The sequence below is a fragment of the Ascidiella aspersa genome, chromosome 1, assembly GCF_963924565.1.
Source record: "Ascidiella aspersa chromosome 1, kaAscAspe10.2, whole genome shotgun sequence".
Taxonomy (NCBI): domain Eukaryota; kingdom Metazoa; phylum Chordata; class Ascidiacea; order Phlebobranchia; family Ascidiidae; genus Ascidiella; species Ascidiella aspersa.
This window is the reverse complement of record NC_139447.1, coordinates 29,759,214-29,778,612: the sequence shown is the minus strand read 5'-3', so window position 1 is coordinate 29,778,612 and position 19,399 is coordinate 29,759,214. Positions and strand designations below refer to the sequence as shown.

The 19,399-nt window shown below is 39.5% G+C and overlaps 2 protein-coding genes across 2 annotated transcripts in view; one reads left to right on the top strand and one right to left on the bottom strand.

The window, feature by feature from the left end:
• Positions 1-5,535: 5,535 nt before the first annotated feature.
• LOC146169658 (glycerophosphodiester phosphodiesterase domain-containing protein 5-like) lies at positions 5,536-6,697 on the top strand. The gene is made up of 2 exons (XM_083388987.1): positions 5,536-6,414; positions 6,491-6,697. The coding sequence occupies exons 1-2, from the start codon at positions 5,541-5,543 to the stop codon at positions 6,550-6,552; spliced, it is 936 nt and encodes a 311-aa protein (XP_083245113.1). The 5' UTR covers positions 5,536-5,540; the 3' UTR covers positions 6,553-6,697.
• A 1,268-nt stretch (positions 6,698-7,965) lies between these two features.
• LOC146169657 (uncharacterized) overlaps positions 7,966-19,399 on the bottom strand; it is a 40,826-nt gene continuing 29,392 nt past the window's right edge. Inside the window, exons 11-20 of the mRNA XM_083386789.1 lie at positions 16,563-16,663; positions 15,381-15,593; positions 14,401-14,811; positions 13,256-13,435; positions 11,915-12,109; positions 10,794-10,961; positions 9,702-9,833; positions 8,815-9,068; positions 8,384-8,478; positions 7,966-8,212 (exon numbers count right to left, since the gene is read on the bottom strand). Coding sequence (XP_083242915.1) covers positions 8,016-8,212; positions 8,384-8,478; positions 8,815-9,068; positions 9,702-9,833; positions 10,794-10,961; positions 11,915-12,109; positions 13,256-13,435; positions 14,401-14,811; positions 15,381-15,593; positions 16,563-16,663 — 1,946 coding nt within the window. The 3' untranslated portion in view covers positions 7,966-8,015. The remainder of the gene's footprint in view (positions 8,213-8,383; positions 8,479-8,814; positions 9,069-9,701; positions 9,834-10,793; positions 10,962-11,914; positions 12,110-13,255; positions 13,436-14,400; positions 14,812-15,380; positions 15,594-16,562; positions 16,664-19,399) is intronic.

Sequence of the window (19,399 nt, the reverse complement as noted above, 5' to 3'; positions counted from 1 at the left end):
AAATTTTTTCAGATATGACGTCACAATTTTTTTCAGATATGACGTCACAAAAGTATACCACTGCGTGACGTCATAATTCAGGTAAAAATAACATCGGCCGGCCGAATAAACTAACTCCTGCAAAATAACGCGAAAAACAGACCTTTTGAAAGCACGAAAAAGTAATAAGGTTAGCCTCTACAGTGGGCCGGTTTCCTAGTTTGACCCGGTATGAAGAATATCGCTGAAAGAAGCTACCATGCCTATTGTCTACATATCTTGCTTTTTCCCGAAAAGGCGAGAGCAACCGCACATGCTTCCGAAAAAGCGCCGAGGTCACGTCGCAATAAAACCATATAGCGTTGTCTGCTGCGGTCAGCTGTGGTTCTTTCATGACACTTCTCTCAATTTTTAAGTTACTGTAGTTGGTTTTTGTCAAATAAGGTTGCTGAAATGAGCAAAACTCTATGCAGAGTTAATCCTAACATTGGATAGGTTATTCAAATCCTTACACAAGGGTCGGCAACCTTTGTGTAGTAGTCGCGGGCTATAGTCGCGGGCTAAAACCAAACTCAGAAAGATCTCTGCGGGCCGCACAACATATGTTAAATGAGATTTTGTGTTATTATAACTTTATAACAATTGTGAATCAGGTGGGCCTCGGATTTTTTTGCACTTTAAAAACGTGTTTATAATTACTTTAAAGGAGGCAGTAAAGTCTTGGCGCAAATTCGCTAAAAAGCGTATACTTGATTTAAAACGTCGCCACCCCCCTTCTACTATTAAAAAAGTGTAATAAAACTACTGTGAGAAAACGCGATAAATGTTATAGGTAATCTATTTTAGTGTTTGTTAACCATTTGGGGCATACCTGGCAAGCGAAGCGAGCGCGATTTTTTGGTATACCGGTATTTCTTTTCAATTTCTTGTTTTTGTTACATTAAAAAAAAATGGTTAAAAAATATTTGTCGATTATGTTTGAATACGTTTTTCGTTTGTCCGCGACGCACTTGGCAGCTTTCCACGGCGCAACAGTAAAGAAGCGCTGATTTAGTTCAAAAAGAGCATCAAAACGTAAACACACTGGATGTATAAAGATCATTAGTGCGAAGCGCGAAACTTTTTTGCATTTACACACTTAAAATAGTCAAAAAGTATTTAAAATGGACTCGTGTCTAATTTGTCAAAGAGGCGGCGGGCCGGATGAAGTATTGGCAGGCTGGTTCTGATACAGATTTGCATTAACAACAAAAAAGCTTTTAATTGTACTTGGATATAAGTTAGTTATTATATAGTCGAGGTCAGCGTTCGGTCACTTAAACCGTCTCTGCAAATCTGAAAAACGCCGCTTTGCGCGAGTGCGCGAAACGAATTTTACCATTTTTTGAAATATTCATTATATGGCGCCATAAGCTCGTACACCACTACAAAGTTTAAAAATATGTCATATGGGGGGGGGGGGGTACATATGTCCCCGGGCGCCAAGGTACAGGGGCGCCAAAATGAGGCTTACACAATTTTCACAACAAGCAAAAAACGATCATAAGCAAGATCGCTCCAGCGGCTGTGGCAGATGTCATCTGATACGCCACCCTTACTGATGCTGTTGCCAGCCATTCACAGCAGCAGCCAAGATACTGATTCTGCGTGCAGCTGGTTTCGTCTAACTCAGTGTTTTTGAACCTTTATTAAACCGCGCCCCCTTGGTAATTGTCTGCGCTTTGCGCCCCCTTACAACAACATCAACCAATTGGGTATGTTTGAATTACATATTAGTTAGACAACATAAAAAATAGTAAAGTGTATCGTTGGTCGCGCGTAGCGAAAAATATTCAGTTTCAACCAAATAAACTGACACTGACAATTAGCTAAAAACAGGTTCGTGTCTCCGTGCATGTTTTTAGCCTGTTATCATACATAAAATAGTTGGAAAGGGGCATAACATTTATCGTTTATCTATAAGTTAGCCAAACTATAACTTGCATAGGACCGTTATATCTTCTATGCACGTTATATCTTCACAAAACATGCAAAGTTACTCACAGAGACTTTGTGCTAAAAACAATTGTCAACAAAACAAGAAAAAGTAAATAAAAGAGACCTTTTTTAAGTTTTAATCGTAAAGTTGGGCAAAAACAGAGTTTGTACAGGCGTATTAGTGGTGCCCAACTCAATTGCACAACTTGCAACTATACCATTGTTCCGAATAAACATAGTCGTAATTGGTCGTAAAATGTAGCAATCATAGTCCAGCAACTGAAAAACTATTAAAAATTAGTTCGTAGCGAACCTCGCAAATCGCAAATCCACGAACAATGTCTTCAGTCATCTACATGTGTAATTTTATTGTACAGTATATCATAAAAAACAGAATGAACACCAAACTAAACCATTAAAATCACTACATAAAGTTAAACATTAAATTAGAGCTCGCGCCCCCCTAAAGAATTGCTTGGCACCCTTATAGGCACAAACACTTTCAATTCTCCACCATAGAAAAACACAAAGTATTATATCTTTTCGTTTGTTACTTCGATGCACTTCGCTGACAAAAAACAAACCTAGATGGAAAATAGTCGACAAGATTAATAAAAATACGTAAAACTGCAATAGACACATCTGCGCCAAAAGCCAAGACTCGTTTCGTGATGGTTTGAGCCGAGCTGCTGTAAAACAGACCCAAACAAAATGCTTGATCTGGTGTATTTATCTCAACAGAAGAAACAGACGACGTAAGAGAATGCCTGGAGAAAAAGCAAAAAATGTAGGACTTTTATCAGAAGAAGAAATTGTGCGCGTTTTAAAGAATCTATTTGATCAGCTTCAACATGCGATGTTAAAACGTGTTTCACGACTAAAAGACCTAAACAATAAATTTGGATTTTTGCTTGACGTTAAGACTCTTCTATTTGACACTGACGAGGATGCAGTATGCGTCGAAATTGTGCAGATTTTGCAAATTTCTACGACACGGACATCAATGGCAACGAACTTTTCTTTGAAATTGGTGATTGCCGAATGCTTATTACTAATCGAACTGAAATTCTACCAGAAACTCCTTTTGGAGTCCTTTAGAGTTTATTGGTTTTATGGTGTTTTATGGGGATGACGGATTTCCCAATCTGCGGATTTCACAACAAATTCTGTTAACAAGAGCAGTTTCAATTGCAAGTTATGAGCGGTCGTTCAGCAAATTAAAACTTATTTCGTCGTATCTGCGTGCATTAATGGGACAGGATTTTCTCAGTGATCTTGCTATTCTTAGCGTTGAAAGAGAAATATTGGAAACAACAGATTTCGATGACGTGATTGACCAGTTTGCGACAGTGAAATCAAGAACAATAAATCTATCTATTGTAGACTATGTAAAATTTCATGTTTGACAGTGACTGAGTGAGTCATATGCTGTAGTTTGTATAACGCTTTTTCTTTAAATACTTACATTGTTCTACTAAAATTTGAATTGTTTTCCGTATGAAGTAGGGTATATTATGTTAATTTAATAGAAAATATGATGAAACATAGAGGAGGGGGCGCCAAAGTTATAGTTTGTCCCCGGGCGCAAAATACCCTCGCTACGCCTCTGAGTCAAGTCAAGTCATTTTGCCCAAATGGCTTAAGTCAAGTTAAGTCGCTACAACACTGTTATATAGGTTATTCTGATTTAGTTAATGTTGCTTTGTAGGCCTTGTTTGTGTTCCCAGCCGATCGTCGTTCGAAAACGTAGATAATGTCAAAGAACAGGGATCGTTTCTGTTTTGTAGCGACGGTTATCAATTATTAAAAAGTTGTTGTCTCTTAAACAATTCTAACAATGCTACACAGCACTTAGATTACCAAGAAATCTTATTCAGCATGGCCAGCTTTTATGGTTTTTACGAGCGGGTATAGGCCCTGATTTTTTTATCTGTGCCACTGGTTAAACATGCAGTGTCGCACTGTTGGGTGTTCGCCAAGCTGAGTAAAGCAGCCATAGTGAAAAATACTTTTTTTATTCAAAAGTGATCATTAGCAATAATATAAAGTTGGCACACAATTTAGCTTTTTTTATTTTTGAGCTATATAGTCAAGTGCCCAGTTTGACATAAATTGGGGTTAAACCAACAAAGGCGTATTTTGTAATTTTGGTAACTGATCATGATGTTTTATCACGATATCTAAACGGGGGATTTTGGGTCAGTCAAACTGACAACAGTTGCAGTTTATTATACAATTCATAGCCTAGTTTGCTTGTTAATGAAAGTAAGATATGGGGTTGAATGGAAATTCTGGTCGATCAGTTAAAATACAACTCACTTAAGTGTTTACTTTATCAGGATTAGCGCTTACTGACGTCATATTTTCCTAGCATATCACAACTGTTCTTGTTTTGTCCATTATGTAAACGTTAAACGTGGCAGATAAGGTTGTCATACAGCAATTACAGGCTAAACGAACTTTGTTTATGAGGTAGTCAGTTGGTAAATCATTAATGTTGCGTTTTTTGCATAAACACAAAATCCCACTAGTTTCATGTCAAATGATGTTGATAAGAAAGCATAACTTTAAACAAAATATGATGATTGTACTTAGTGTGTTTTTAGTATTCCATCCTTTGATATTTAAACTTAATTATTGCTTTGCTTCAATTACTTAAAACATAAAATACTATTGATCAATTTGAAAATAAAATTGTATTTTGGAAAATATATTACTATTGGTCCAATGCAAAACAGTTCCTGTAAAACTAGTATTTTACTTTCTCAATGCTGCGATGCAAAAAGTAAGGTAATAAATTATTTACATATAGCAAAATAGAATGGAGTATCTTCATCCAGTGTTGTAAACAAATCATTTTGAAATGACTTATGTTTTAGGCAAGTCAATCGTTAAATTACTTACGCTCAAGTCAAGTCTTTCGGAACAAACAATAACTAACACATAATTAGAGCAAGTCAACTCTTTGTCATGCAAAATTTAATGATAAACTGTTAAAATCAACAAACTTATCCGATTATGAGCAATATCTGAACTAAAAAAACAAAAAAACACAATATTTAGCAAGAAAATTGTTTTATGTATAAAAATAAGATGAATGAAAAAGTTTAAAAAATGCTCAATGAAAATATTTGTACCTTAGATTAGTTGATTTTATATGTATGGGTAAAAATACAATAAAAAAATAGTACATGTATTTTAAAATCGAATAAAAGTTCCACAGAAGGTGTTCTTTTTTAATATTACTGGAACATTCATATACACAATGTGTATAATCTTTGATCACATTATGTATAATGATGTTTCAGTTGAATACTGGCTGTTGATCGCTTTTAAATGAGGTTGTATGTACAAACAGGATGCGGCAGGCAATGGTACTACATGGTCACTCGTGTCCAGCTCCAACTGAGTCTGCGTAGCTCAGATGGTGACCGTCCCTGTTTGGCCAGAGGTAGTGAGTTTTTTTTCTAGCCTGGCCTTGCATGCACAAAAATCCTGATTAGGCCTACTGATTTTTATAATCTTTTCCGAAGGCATTATGTGTTAATATTATGTTTCTTTGTAGGTAGTTACTATAATGAATAATGCAGTCCACAAAAAATTGTTGCCTAAATGTTTATATTTGCAAACGAAAGCAAGAAAACAATGATAACTACGGAGAAAGATCCACTCCTTTTGAACGCATAATCTTTTGGATTTTAAGTTCTGTAATTTTACTGGCCTTGATATGGCTGTACTGTTGGTGTATTATCGGCAATGAATACAACTTTGTGGATGACTTCTTTTTCGAAGAACTTGGGTCTTGGTTTCATTGGTACTTGCTTATTCTTTGCTTCACTTCAGTTGCCCTCAGTTACATGGCTATTGCATTTTTATCAGGCTGTTTTCGAGTACTGACCAAACACCAACTGCATTTAAACTGCTGTCATAAAATTTTATTTCCATTATGTGCAGCAGTGGTTGTTGCAGGCTTTGTGTTGATTGATATGTTCTGGCCCGAGCAATTCCAACTAATCGCTGTATCGTTTCAAATTACTGGCCCATTTTTGCAGTTGGCTGCAGTCATTTCCTGGGCTTTGAGCTTGGTTTGCTTCATTAGAATTTTTAAGAATTTATCGAACAAAACTTTAAAAGTGTCATTGTTACTGTTCTATTCTGCAATTCTTATTTTTCTGTGTTCAATTCCCTTGTGGTTTTTCTCGCCCTGCATTGACCCTGGGACAAATAGAAAACCTCTTATCTTTGCACACAGAGGAGCAGACATACTAAGGCCAGAAAACACTATCCTTGCCTATAAGAAAGCCCTGGAATATGATGTGTTTTGCTTTGAATCAGATGTCAGAATTTCTACCGACGGAATTCCTTTTCTAATGCATGACGACAATTTGTTAAGGACAACTAATGTTGCTGACATCTTTCCAGACCGGAAGCACAACAGGGCAGAAACCTTTTCCTGGAGTGAGTTAAGTCAGCTAAATGCTGGGCAGTGGTTTTTAAATACAAATCCTTATCTGAATGTTCATTTGTTGTCCAGCATTGAAAGAGAAAACATATCTCAGCAGCAGATTCCCTCACTCTACGATTATGCCTCGTTAGCGAAAACTCACAACAAAACTGTTATGTTTGATTTGTTTACACCGCCGGTGGGACACCCAGCTCGAGAAACGTATGTCAAAATAACTGTGGAAACGCTATTAAGTTCGTCCTTGCCACAAGAAAATGTAATCTGGCTTTACGGCAACTACCAGGAAGTTGTCAACTCACTGGCACCCGGTTTTCACTTAGCAAGCCACAGTGCTTTCCCCAATGCATCTGCATATGGAATAGAATATTTTAATCTACCTCACCAGACCATCACCCCAAGCATCTTGGATCTGGGTACTAAAGTAATAGACTATGTCTCTAATGACGAATGGATGTTTAGCAGATCTTGGTGCCTTGGTGTTTGGGCTGTAACAACTGATAGCTGTCACACTCTAAGCAAAGTGAAAAAGCCCCTTTGGACCATGAGCCATTCCGTGTTTCTGGGAGTTTGGATTACAATAGACTTGGTGGTGTTAATTGCTGTTACCTTTGTGTTTGTTTTTTGGTATCACAGAAGGACAACAGGTATTTCTTTTTTGTTAGCTCATGAGCTTGGCACAGTGTCAAGCGAAACAATATCGATTTAAATAAATAGACTTTGGATTGACTAATCAAGTTCCATTGCCTTGAGATTACTGTAGGCTTACAATTACAACCTGCAAGTGTTTTTTTTACCTCCGCATTTGTCACCCTGTTGTATATTATGTTTTTCACCTGCCATAAATTTATCCTAAAATGTGCGATTTTCACTCTTAATCTTTTAAATCGTCGATGCAATATGTGCAATAAAATGGTTGATTCTTTAATATTATTTCCCATGATTCTTGTTCCTTTTTTACTAAAGAGTTTGAAACGTGAGATCGAACGAATTTTATTTCAAACAAAACAAGCGATGGCGAGCGCGAAAAAAAGGATAAAGAGAATGAAGGGATAGAGTGGGGGCCAAATCCCGCTTACCAGAGCAGTCAGAATTGCACATGACGCGCGCATCCTCGCCGAAAGTGGCTGCTGCACAATGAAATGAACAAAAAAAAACGTCAGCAAAGAAAGAAAGAAAGAAACTCGCTCAAGGGTTGGAACGCATCGGGTGATGGGGTCGCGAGAACACAGTGGATAGAAAAAACACAAAGATCGGCGGCGACCCTATGGTTTATTATTTTCCAGTGATATTTATCCGCTGGGTGGCGCCGGAGGGTCGTCGTTCGGTCAGGAGTGTGCGGCGACAGTAAGAAAGAAATACAGTAGAAAGCTTGCATTTTAAAAAGTAAACAAACGCAAAAACAACAGGTTCTCTGGTAATACTTATCCGGCCGCGTCTGGCCATTTTATAAGGTGACAGTGTGGTTTGCTAAATATGTGTTTTGTGTATCGGGCGAGAAAACAAACCGAAAAGATCGGGCGAGAAAACAAACCGAAAGATCGAATTATAGAAATAATTAAACGGTAAACGGTAATCTTGTGCTGGAAATAATACGTTAAAACACAAAGCTACTTTCTCGCGAGGCTGGCGTTCGTCGGAAGGGTGTCAGCTTGCCAGCCATGCTGCTGAAGAAACCGGCCGACTTTTCAGAGGCCACTGTAATGTTCTTTTGCTTGGCGGAAAGGTCGTTTACCCCCTGGGCCATTTTGACCCGGTAGCGGTAGGAGAGGGGCAGGCGGACCGACGTTGCTTCTGCGACCAAAAAGCATGAAATTTTAATGAACCGCTACACACTCGCACACAAAAAGTTAATAAAATCTGAAGACAAATTTTGTTGTAGGGAAGTAGTCAAGTGTGTGGTAAAATATAGACAAGGTAAAAGAAACGCCAATGAACACATACAACTTAGGAATGCTTATTTACCTTTTGGGCGCCTGGACAACGTCGAATTTTTCTGCAGCAGTTCTTTCGCCAAGGAGCTGTCTTCTTCTGAAAGGTCAGAACGCGCAACGCTTGATCTAAGGGGAAAAAATAGATTGTAGACGGAAATTAAATTAAGTTTTACACGCTTGACACTTTTTTTTGTCAAAATGAAAGAGTAAAATCCCAAACGTAGCTGAGTTTAGTTTTTCCTATGCGTTATTGAAGGACGAAGACGTACGTCAAGTAATCATGACAAATATAACTTATTACCACATAAAACTACATTTAAACTGTCATTACTATGACAATGTAACATTCTCAATTAAAAAAGGAAAATTAAGAACAGTTAAAAAATGTGTGCCTAAACATCACTAAAGCATCAGTTTTGGGCGACATCGCCCGTAATCGATTCCAACAACCTGTCAACTTACATTTTTCTTTCCACGTCGAATGCCTTGGTCCACTTGTTGAAGTCCTCCTCGCCCTTGCAATAGACGTGCGTGGTTTCGCCAGTGGCGCGTTCGGTGATTTTCCAGCCGCGCTGGGAACCACTGGCGCCGCTCGGAATCGAGTCGGTGCCGGTCGCCGAGCTGTTTCGGGGCGAGTCGACCTCCAAGGCCACGACTTCGCACGAGTCAAGGTTGACGCGGGATTTGTAGTAGAGAAGGTCTCTTCGAAGGATGTCCTAATGAAAAAAAATTAGGAGGATCGTTAGCGTTGGGTTAACATGGAGAGATGAGTTGTGTGAACGGATGGAAAAAATCCTCTATGGCTTGGTGTTTGTCAAACATTTTATCACGGCGACCCAAGTGCTAAGAGTTTTTATGAGTTTATATAACAGCGAAGCTTTGGCGACCAATTCTGATTAATGAACTTTTTTATAAGTGAACAAAACGTAAGACAAATAGCGTGAATAAACGCGAATTCAAGTATTAGCCTATAAGCCAGGTCTTGGTATTTCAGTTTACTCAAATTTTAAAGAAATCTTTTTCTGGACCGATTTCGACAAATCTAATCATTTTAAAAAAGAAGCTCTTAAATCAATAATGGAAATTTTCTATTAAGTTTTTTTCATGTTTTAAAATCATTAGCCACATTCAATTTCTAAATCATTAGCTCCATTAGACCGTAGGCATTAGTAAGCAAACTGTTCCTACAACAGTTTTACAAAACTTCTCTGACAATACAACAAACTCGAGTTCTTTACCGCCTGGTCGTAACCCTCTTAAATCATCGTTTTATTGCCTATTTTCAATAGCCTAGTAAAGCCGCTCATAGCAGAGTGCAGCGGATATTGTCTGCTCGCAAAATATATTACCTTCTTGCAGAAGATAATTTGCCGGTCGAACAAGAAGGCTGTACGCATCTTGGGTTTGCCTTTGGCGACCGTGTGGGCATAAACCTCGCCGGAGTGAACCAGTTCACTACTTGACGTCAGAACATCGTCGTCCTGTAATCGAACAAAGTTTTATTATTAAAGTGTTGAAGAATGACAAGATGTCCAGCAACGAACTGCAGATGTTGTGAGTCAACTCACTGCCGTGGGTAAATTGCTGTTGTGGCTATAAAATACCTTTTCCATTAATATAAGTAGTCTAAACACTTTCCTAACCATCTCCCTATTAATAACTTTCCAGGAAGAGTGCAATTTATTTAAATAAATGTTTCACTTAAATAGGTACTGAACGATTTCCAGAAAAAAACGCTAAATTGAAATTCCTAGCTGCTGAAAAGCAGCTCTTTTGGGTTTTCCATGAAGCCCAACATAAATCTCCTTTGGTAATGCGCCTAAATTTGCTGCACAAATTCGTTTTGAGCACCACTAATCGAACAAGTACAACTGAAAGCGCCATTTATTGATAGCAACTAAAAACACGATTCCAAAAACCAGCTTAAATTGAAATTCGCCGCATGCTGTAAGAGTACTTGGTTTTTCCATGAAGGCGAACTAAAAGCAGGTCCATTGTGGTTAAATACGTGACGAAAGTTGAAATTTAACAATTGAGCTTAACGAGTTCACTTGAACCCAGCTTTGACTGATTTCGCACCAGCTGTTTAAGGTAACCACGTAAATTGGGCAAGAGTTGACCTTAACTTTGCGCGACTATTATTCTTCAAAATAATAACGGGCCCAACCAGAAATCAAATAAAACAAGATTTAGATTAAAAATAAACTATTGGGAACATTATGACAAACTTGCGCAAAGACTGGCGAACAGGCTGTTTTAAGTTAGAATATAACTACACATAAATATGTTGTTTTACCAGGCATAGTATACTAAAAATAAGTTCTTTTGGTATGTATTTGTTTGTAACGTTGGACAAACAAAAAGGCTGGACAAACAAATATACACCAGAATAACTTATTTTTAGTATTACTACACATATACGATCCCGGGGGCGGTCGTACCTGCCAGTTTAGGATGGAGGATTGCCAGAGAGAAATCTTCCGGATGTTCTCCATGTGTCGTTTTCGCTCGTTGATCATCCGCGCCACACCCTTCATGGCTTCCAGCGCCGACTTGACTGGTTCGTAGTCGGGATGCTCAGGGGAGGTGTACTTTAGCAGCTCGGCCAACTGCGAAACGAAAACACAAATCGGTTAACTTCTAGTCAGTTCGGTGAGACAGCAATATACAAAAACGCGTTTAAGGTAACATTATACTTTAAAAGTGTCACCTGATTAGTAACCTGTTTTATCGTTACTAAAATTCAGAAAGACATGAAAGCCACTTGAAAAATGTTTAAGTGTAGGCCTACAGCTTAATTTGCTACCCTCAGTAACAGTCTGTAAGGATAATATGTCAAAAATTACAGAAAAAACAGACACGTTTATACGAACTTAATTTACAACGGAGTATACTTTGGTATTATACAAAAGAGCGATTTCTAAACAAACTAAAATGTATTTTATAACAGACTAAATTGTGTATTTTAAAATCAAAGATAGTATCCAAACAATGACTTGGAGTGACATGGCGCTTAGTAAGGTAACAGCTTCCGCTCCTGCAAGTAATGTGTGAGGTGACTCACAAAAACGCATCATCGCAGATTCGCGACACTGGGTCCCGCACCAGTTATGCAAAGTTTGCTGAGTAACGGGGATTATGTAAAAGTTGTCTGCCCGAGTAACCAGGATACTACAAAATAGTAACAGTGACGGTGGGTGTTAGTCAAAATCCGCCCGATGACAAGTATCACGATGCTTTTGTTCGTACAAGTGTTTGTGCGTACTCTAGGGGAGGGTGTGTTAATAGTGGACGTGTACTATTATTTTCAAACTATTTTACAAAAAAAAATGATTAACTTGTTTTGTTAATTCTATTTTAATAGGACTCGTCCGCTAATTGTACGCCTGGTAATTTTCCAAAACGACTTAGGACACCGGCGTGAAAAATAATGGGACCTCAGGTTATTTCGCATAGAACTTATAGAGTAAGGTCAGTTTTAGACAGCCTATTTGGCAAGACTGCATTATCTCTTATGAAAATCTCACAAAGCAAAGAGAAACAGTAAAATCCACAATCTTACCTGGAGCGGATACTTGCAAATCTTCTGTACGGGAGTGAGCAGGAAACCGTCCAACGGGATGTCGATCATCCTCTGCAGGAGCCGACACGCCTCCAAGAACTGGACGTACTTCTTAACGGCCAGCAGCTGCGAGAGCTGGGCTAGCGCCTGCGGGTGATTATTGCAGTACTCCGAGTAGATGCCGAAGCCGTCTCTCTGCGCAAAATGGCAAACGCTCTCGTGAATATTTATGCGCAAGAATAAATTGGCGTGGAAAACAGCTGTTCGCGTCAGCGTTTAGGTTAGCATAGGATATTTAAAATAAATGTAATGTCCTTGTTATTTAGGCCGGTATAGAAAGTTCGTTGGCGCAAAATCAGACGGGGAAGTTAAGTATATAGAATTGGACGCACGCTTTTTAGGTTTTTTATTAAATGTATTTTTACTGATATACGTTTTTATTTAACCAGTTGCTGGAAACAACATGGAACAGAGCGCAATGGCTAACACCAACTGCAAAAGCAAATATTCCAGGTTTAATTTGATCATACTACTTCGGTAGATTTTCACTCTGATACCTTTTAATGTATTAAAAAAAAACTTCTCCATCATTGTGTGAAGTGGTCCAATAATTTAAAGACAAACTACTTTTAGGTCCACTGCTAATGTGTTGCCACCCATTACGGTTTTAATAATGTTGCCGCATTAATGTATTCCATGATCTGATTAGGGAAACTAAGCTTCATTAAAGCTTATGAGAAATTCCATTAGCCTCTATAAGCGGCCGCCTAAAGTGTTAAACAGTACTTAATAGCGCACCGCAACACTACCGTGCTGCATAACTTAGCAACAAGAAATGTCTGTTGCTTATCTACAGTTAAGCAACAATGTCACTTCAGTTTGTTAAATTACCTCACGCAATTAAATGTAAATCGCTTCCTTGGGGTTAATTGAGCGATTAAAATTTTCGCCATGTAATATATTTAGGTATAGGCTATACTTTATTTATATCAAAATCAATATGCCTATTCGATCAATCCGTAATCTTGAAATAATCACAATTATTTAATAAATATGAAATTAAACCGTAGATTTTGTGTCGACAGACTATATTTGATTAATATATCGAAGGATGCGACAGTGATTGACCTTGTGAGACGCAACTTTATGTTTTAGTTAATGTTTTAGAGATACACTCGGCATCAGTAGCTGCAATAATGTGCGAGTAGAAAGATTTCGTTTATTTAAAGGACAAGTTTAACGTAATTAAACCTGGTTTTAATTCAATTTAAGCAGGCTATATGACAATCACAACTAAGCTATGCTACACTTTAATAATGTGGTATAGCAAGTAAAACTTACGTGTTCGATAAACACGTTTCCCAGTTCCGTGGCATGAATGCAGTCGCGGTTGACGGCAGCCTCAAGTCGTTGGAAGAAGTCGGTTTGGAAGTGGTAAATCTGCTCGATGTTGCCGAAGATGGTGGCGATCTGCTGCTCGGTAAAGATGTCGGGCCTGTTTCGGCAGCGAGCAAGGTAGCCCTGAAACAACAGGCAAGGTTGAAAGTGTTTTGTAAATGCTATTTCTGGCTGGGTTGCCGTTGCTTAAAGCGGACCATTGTTGTTCACTGCCCATTGTGACGCAATAGTCGTGCAAAGCTGGCCAACAATGAAAGCCATGACTATACATGCAGCCCTTTTATACCCGCCTTGACGGCCAAACGCGTACAGTAGAAAGCGAGTTTATTTCAATGATTCGCAATTACTTTGAATAAGCAGTAGCTTATATGTAGAAAATAGCACGGTGCCTATACTTCTTAGAAACGTGCTTAATTTTGGCTTTGCCGCCAAAAATAAGTCACACTATCAGTATTTAATCCGAAGCATATCATTTATGAATGAAAAATATGTCGCCATTAAAAAAATTTAAACTATATTTTATTTAAGTTTTTTTTTTTTTTAGCAGTGAAATTCAATTTTTAGTTTGCAATCAACAGCAACCATGGTAATAAACGGTAAAAAAATTTGAATAGAGGCGGAATAGCTTCCACTGCGCTGTTCACATCAGCTGTGTTGTTACTGTCCAACCCGGCTTCCTAACGTAAAACAATTTTGAAACAAAACTGCGAAAGCCAAGAAAGCCTAAAAAAGTTTCGCAGCGGATCGCGTACTTAAGCAATCTACGCATGGACCACGTTAGAGAAGAAATTTTTAGAGATGACGTCATAAATTTACGTCACAATACAAATAGACTTTGGGAATCTGCTGTTTTCGATCCAAAAAATGTAAAAGTGAAATGGAGCCTAAATACATTCAATGCAAAAATGTTTTATTTTTAATTGAACTATTTTCTTTAAAAATTTAATTACTTGTTAAATATACACTAATCTTTCAATTAGGCTTTCATGGACCCCCTTTAAACGAGTCTACGTACCCCCGAGGGACCCCACTTTAGGAACCCTCGCTTTAGACTAACTACAGAAAAATGATGTTGTTTCGCAACCAACCTGCACGACGTCCTTCAAATGGCCGACGAACACCTTTTCGGAGCTGACGATTTCGTTGATTACGTTAATTCGTATCGTGTCCTTGCTGAGCGACTGCTTACGCGGGTAAATCACCGAACCAGTCACAGGGGTGGCTGCTGGCATAGCGGGGGTCGCGTCGGGCTTAGGGGGCGAATTGGCCCCCGAACGGGCCCTGGGGGTCTCATGGGCCTCGCGTAGGGGCCGACCACACATCGGGCAGTGGATGGAGGTGTTGGAACGGCGGTCGGTGCATTGGCAGAGGTCGTCGTAGCCTGAACGCGTCCTGGACTGTTGCGGGTCGCGAGGCGCCGAAAGGAGGCTGGGGGACGGTGTGACTACGATTTCTATGCCGACCTCGTCATCATCACTCAGTTGCTGATTGACCAGGATCTACGGAAGACAACAGGGGTTAAGGTTACGAAGGAAATATTGGTGAATTTTGAGATATGCTTCGTTTTCTGGGAGCTTTGGTTTATTTTTCTATCGAGAGTAAAAATACGTTTAATATGGGCGAAAAACAACATTGGTATGTGTTCCAATTGTAAAATTGTTTTTCGGCAAAAATGTATTGAAGTAGCAACGTTTAGGCCATCAAATATTCTTCATGAAAGAAGATTTTTCGAACAGGGGGTTAAAACGTTGGTACGTTAATAAAAAATTTCCGGAAGAACAATTTTACAATTAAAACAATGCCTGGCAGGAAAAGTATATTCACTGGTATTTGTTATTAGCATTCGTTAAAATTCAGTATATTTATTAGGGACACAAACCTAATGGTTGAGTAATTTTTTTCTATCATATGCAATCAATTTTTTTAGCACAGCAATTAGCCTTAAGACTTGGGAAAAAATTTATAAAGAAAAACAAATACATATATTCTTAATTTACAGACCAATGTCCAATTTACAAACCAACGTCCAAATTTATTAAAACCAAATACAAACGAAATTGACACTCACTCTGACGAAGGTGGCGGGGAACCAGCCCTCGCTCGAGTCCAGCTCGCCCCACCACCAATCAGCGTTGCTCATGTCGATGACGCGAATGACGTCACCAACTTTGAAGCCGAGCTCGTCGTCATCCATGGTCACGTGATCCCAGAGGGCCTCGACGAAGATGCCGTCTGGATGCGCGTGATGGTGGTTGTGGGAGTTTGGGTCCTGTCCGTCGCGCTGTGCAAATAAAAAAAGTTCATTTTGTGTGCCTGGCATTATACGTGGGAGTACGCTGTTCTTAGACCTGCATTTTTGTTGTCTCATTTCAATTATTTTATGTTAGGAAGCTGGTTTGGGCAGTAAGGCCACAGCTTAAGTGACAACACTTTGAAAGCTATTCCGCCTTTTAACGTTCATAACCAAGGTTGCTATTGATTGCAAAATAAAATGAAAACATTAAAATGCGAATATTCAAAAACCTGGTGTGCTAGAAAAACACTTAGGGCAATTTCAGGATCAGCGCATGAAAACAATCTATCTATCACATCTCCGTTTAAAATTTGCTGTTGACCAGTGTTATCAATGCAATTTCCCAGAAATATACATATTTCATTTAAACTGGTTACTAGAATAAACTACTTATCTATATAATTCAACGTTTTCTACTTGAAATTTCGAGTGTAGAGATTGATTGATTCACAGTTTGATAACTAAATATAAACTAATTGATTTCTTGTGTAAAATTTCGAACTCATTGTTTGATAAGAGATGATCACCGGATATTGGTTGCGCTAAACAAACTTAGATCGGCGATAAGCAAAACAAACGCTTGGTTTGAGGAAATTCCTACTTATTTTTGGCCACAGATCACTAAAATTGATAACATGACTCGCGACTAAAAATAAGGACGTGTAAATTAAATAATACTGTAACCTGTAATACAACATTCCCCAAGCTATAACACATGCTTAAAGTGTTTAAAAATACCAACTGAGTCATTTTGTTATGATGTTACCAAGCTTGGTCACTGATATGACAAACGAGTTGATGTAGATGAAAGGTTATGCCTTATAAACATTATAAGGCATCCTATCTAAACTCATTTAAATGTAAAAAGTTTTCAAATGCCCTTAGTTTTAGCCGAGCTGGTTGCCCGTGAAAACAAACCACATTCCTGGGAGTTAAAGAAAACAAAGTTGCACTTACTCGCGACGCGTTGGTGCTGATGAAAACGTCTTCATCGTCACCGGTTCGCTGTTGATTTCCCTTTCTGGTCATGGTTCCATACCCCGACTCGTTGGAAATACCTGCGATATAAGAACGGATTAAGTTTAGTCGATCCACACGTATCGGTATTATTTTTTGGCTGAGTTTTTAGAAGATTTTCTAGATAATAGCTTAGGAAATAAGAACACCATATGGGTTTAATCACATAGATTGACATTTTCAATTGTTATTTCTTGTACTACTCCTAATACAAACAAATCATTTTTAAAATCCGACCGATTCTAGTTTAGAAAGACTTTGTTAGGTTACAAGTGTTTTTCTAAAGTCTTTCTAACTAGAATCGGTCGGATTTACCGCATAGAACAAAAATAAACGCATAGAACAGCTTGCTGCCTTGCAAAAAACGGTACACTTCACTTTGCATTCTGTTTTTCACTAATTACAAACCAGAATTGCTAAACAAACTCCTATCCTACTTTAGAATACGCGTAGAGAACCAGCAAAGGCCACAGGTTTCTTTCAAAAATGCGATAGACATATATGGCTGTCCAACTCACAGCCGCTGGACACGGACTTGGTCTTTTGCTTGGGGTGCGTGTGGCTTCGCATCAGAGGTTTCGGCGAAGGTCTGAGTGCCACGTTGCAATCGAATACATCGTCCTCGTCTTCTATAGGCTCGTCGTCGTCGTCTTCGTTGTCCACAATCAGTAGGCTTTCAGTATAAAGACCGCTTGACTGGACTCGGGAGCGCACGCCCTGGTAGGACAGGTCGTGTTTGGTGGCGGCGGTAGAACGTGGACACTGCGGTGTGAAGCGGCTGTCCGCCACCTTGTTCCTGTCGCGTTTGACCTCAAAGCTGCGCCGGATCGTCAGTTCCCTGTTGATGTTCACGCCGCCGGCCAGGGGCGCGCTCACCGTACACAGCAGCTCCCTTCTCGGACTGTACACTTGCTTGATGAAGCTACTGCTCTTGCTGGTTTCACTGCTACAGCTGCTGCCAGGCTGGACGAAAGAGCTCGACGACGCTGCACTCCGTCTGACGCTGCCGCCCGCAGAGCCGCGCAAAAGAAAGCGCCCGCTCTTGGTAAAGACCCGGAAAATGGACTGCGACGTCAGCCTTTTGTTACTCAACGACCCGTCTTTGTTTTCCTCGCCCTTACGACGCGCGCCCACGGCGTTGGGAGACGACATGCCAGGGACAGAACAACGGCTCTTGGCAAGTTTTATGGCTTTCCGTTGCGGCGAACACAAGGCAACATCTTTTCTACATGTTTATATACTCTGAGTAGCAGAAACATAAGGTTGATCGCCTGCAAGAACATCTAGTAGTACTGACCTCTGTGGTGTGATACTACAACTTCTTTCCTACACAGTAGCAAACTACCATTAGAACAGTTTTCTATTCGGCAATTGCATAACTCACATTTACAAGTCGTGAAGTTTAATTTAACACAAAAAATCACACTACCATATACTTACAACAAGAACTCGTGACAACAGTCTACCTAAGAACTGACCAGTGCTTCTGCCTGCCTCAACAAAGCTGAAAACCACAACGCAAAAGGAAACTCGTCACGTGATGCTTTTACCACATCCCTCATCGGGCGCGCGGCTAATTGCTAAACCGCGCATTAAAACGCAATTGTAACGAAACATAATCTGAACTCGACTGAACCGTGTCTGCATAGTACGCACAAGGCCAATAGCAACAAGCAACGATCATCGGTCCACCGCCCTCAAAACAACACAAGGGCAGAGCAATAGATCTGATCGATCGCCACCGTCTCAAGCCTTATCGATGGAGCTTTTTTCCATCGCCAGGTCTTCAGGAATAGCGCGCAATTAACGGTCGAACAACCCCAGCGGCGACCTTCTCTTTTCTTGCACAGCCAGTTCTGCCCGCAGCCTCGTAACAAAGGCTCCGGTCGATGTGTTTGCTTCCGAGCGGTTGCCAATCACAGCGGCTGTGTGTGGTGTGCAAGGGGATAGTTGCTCGACGCATTACAATGCTGATTAAAACACGCCTGAAGGTGCCAAGTGATTTTTTTAATCGCGCCTTCTCGGCCGCTTCAAAGGGCCATGCGCCGTCGCGGCTGCAGAATCTCTTTTCCACTCTGACAACTGACATCATCCCTTTTTTATGTTCGAGATAGTCAACACCAGTGCTCCAATTTGCAGCACAATATATACTTCGTAAAATTTGCTTCTAAGTCACTGGATGATCAGACATCTTTCTAATTTTACTAGTTTTAAGGGATTATTTTTTTATTTAGGACTCTAACTTAGCCTAAAAGTAATCTCGATAAATACAAACTTTTCTCAGTGTGGAATTTTTTTAAGTCGGGAACACTGTTTAACGCCAAAACCAACATCGTAGCGTTTGTGTATAGAAAATTAGTAAAAACGTTTAAATTTTCGGAGTTAAATGTAGATGCAACTCTGTGATTAAGAAACAAATACCCAGGATTCTTGCTTATGATATATTCTTTGATGCAATTAGAAAAGGACATAGTTTATACATAGCCTTATAATTTGACTTGTAAATTTGTTGTCGCCATTCTTCATGGAACACCTTAAAATAACGTTGTAGTGAAAGCATTCCGTATGGAAAATTAATGCCTCTGCGAAGGCACTTCAGACGTGTTTTGCTCGACCTGCGTGGACCAATTAAAGCGCTGCTACGAGAGAGATCGTGCACGCGCGCAATTAGACTGTTCGAAGAAAAACACGTTCAACCTGGTCGTTGCGGCAAAACACTACACAAAGCAGGATTACGCGTATCGAATGACAACACACATCGAAAAAGAAGTACACGT

What these genes read in the sequence shown, in the direction of transcription:
- LOC146169658 (XM_083388987.1), top strand. Translation starts at nt 5,541, where the DNA reads ATGCAGTCCACAAAAAATTGTTGCCTAAATGTTTATATTTGCAAACGA. An exon ending in GGCAGAAACCTTTTCCTGGA is followed by an intron (nt 6,415 to 6,490) that starts GTGAGTTAAGTC and finishes TTTGTTGTCCAG; the next exon opens with CATTGAAAGAGAAAACATAT.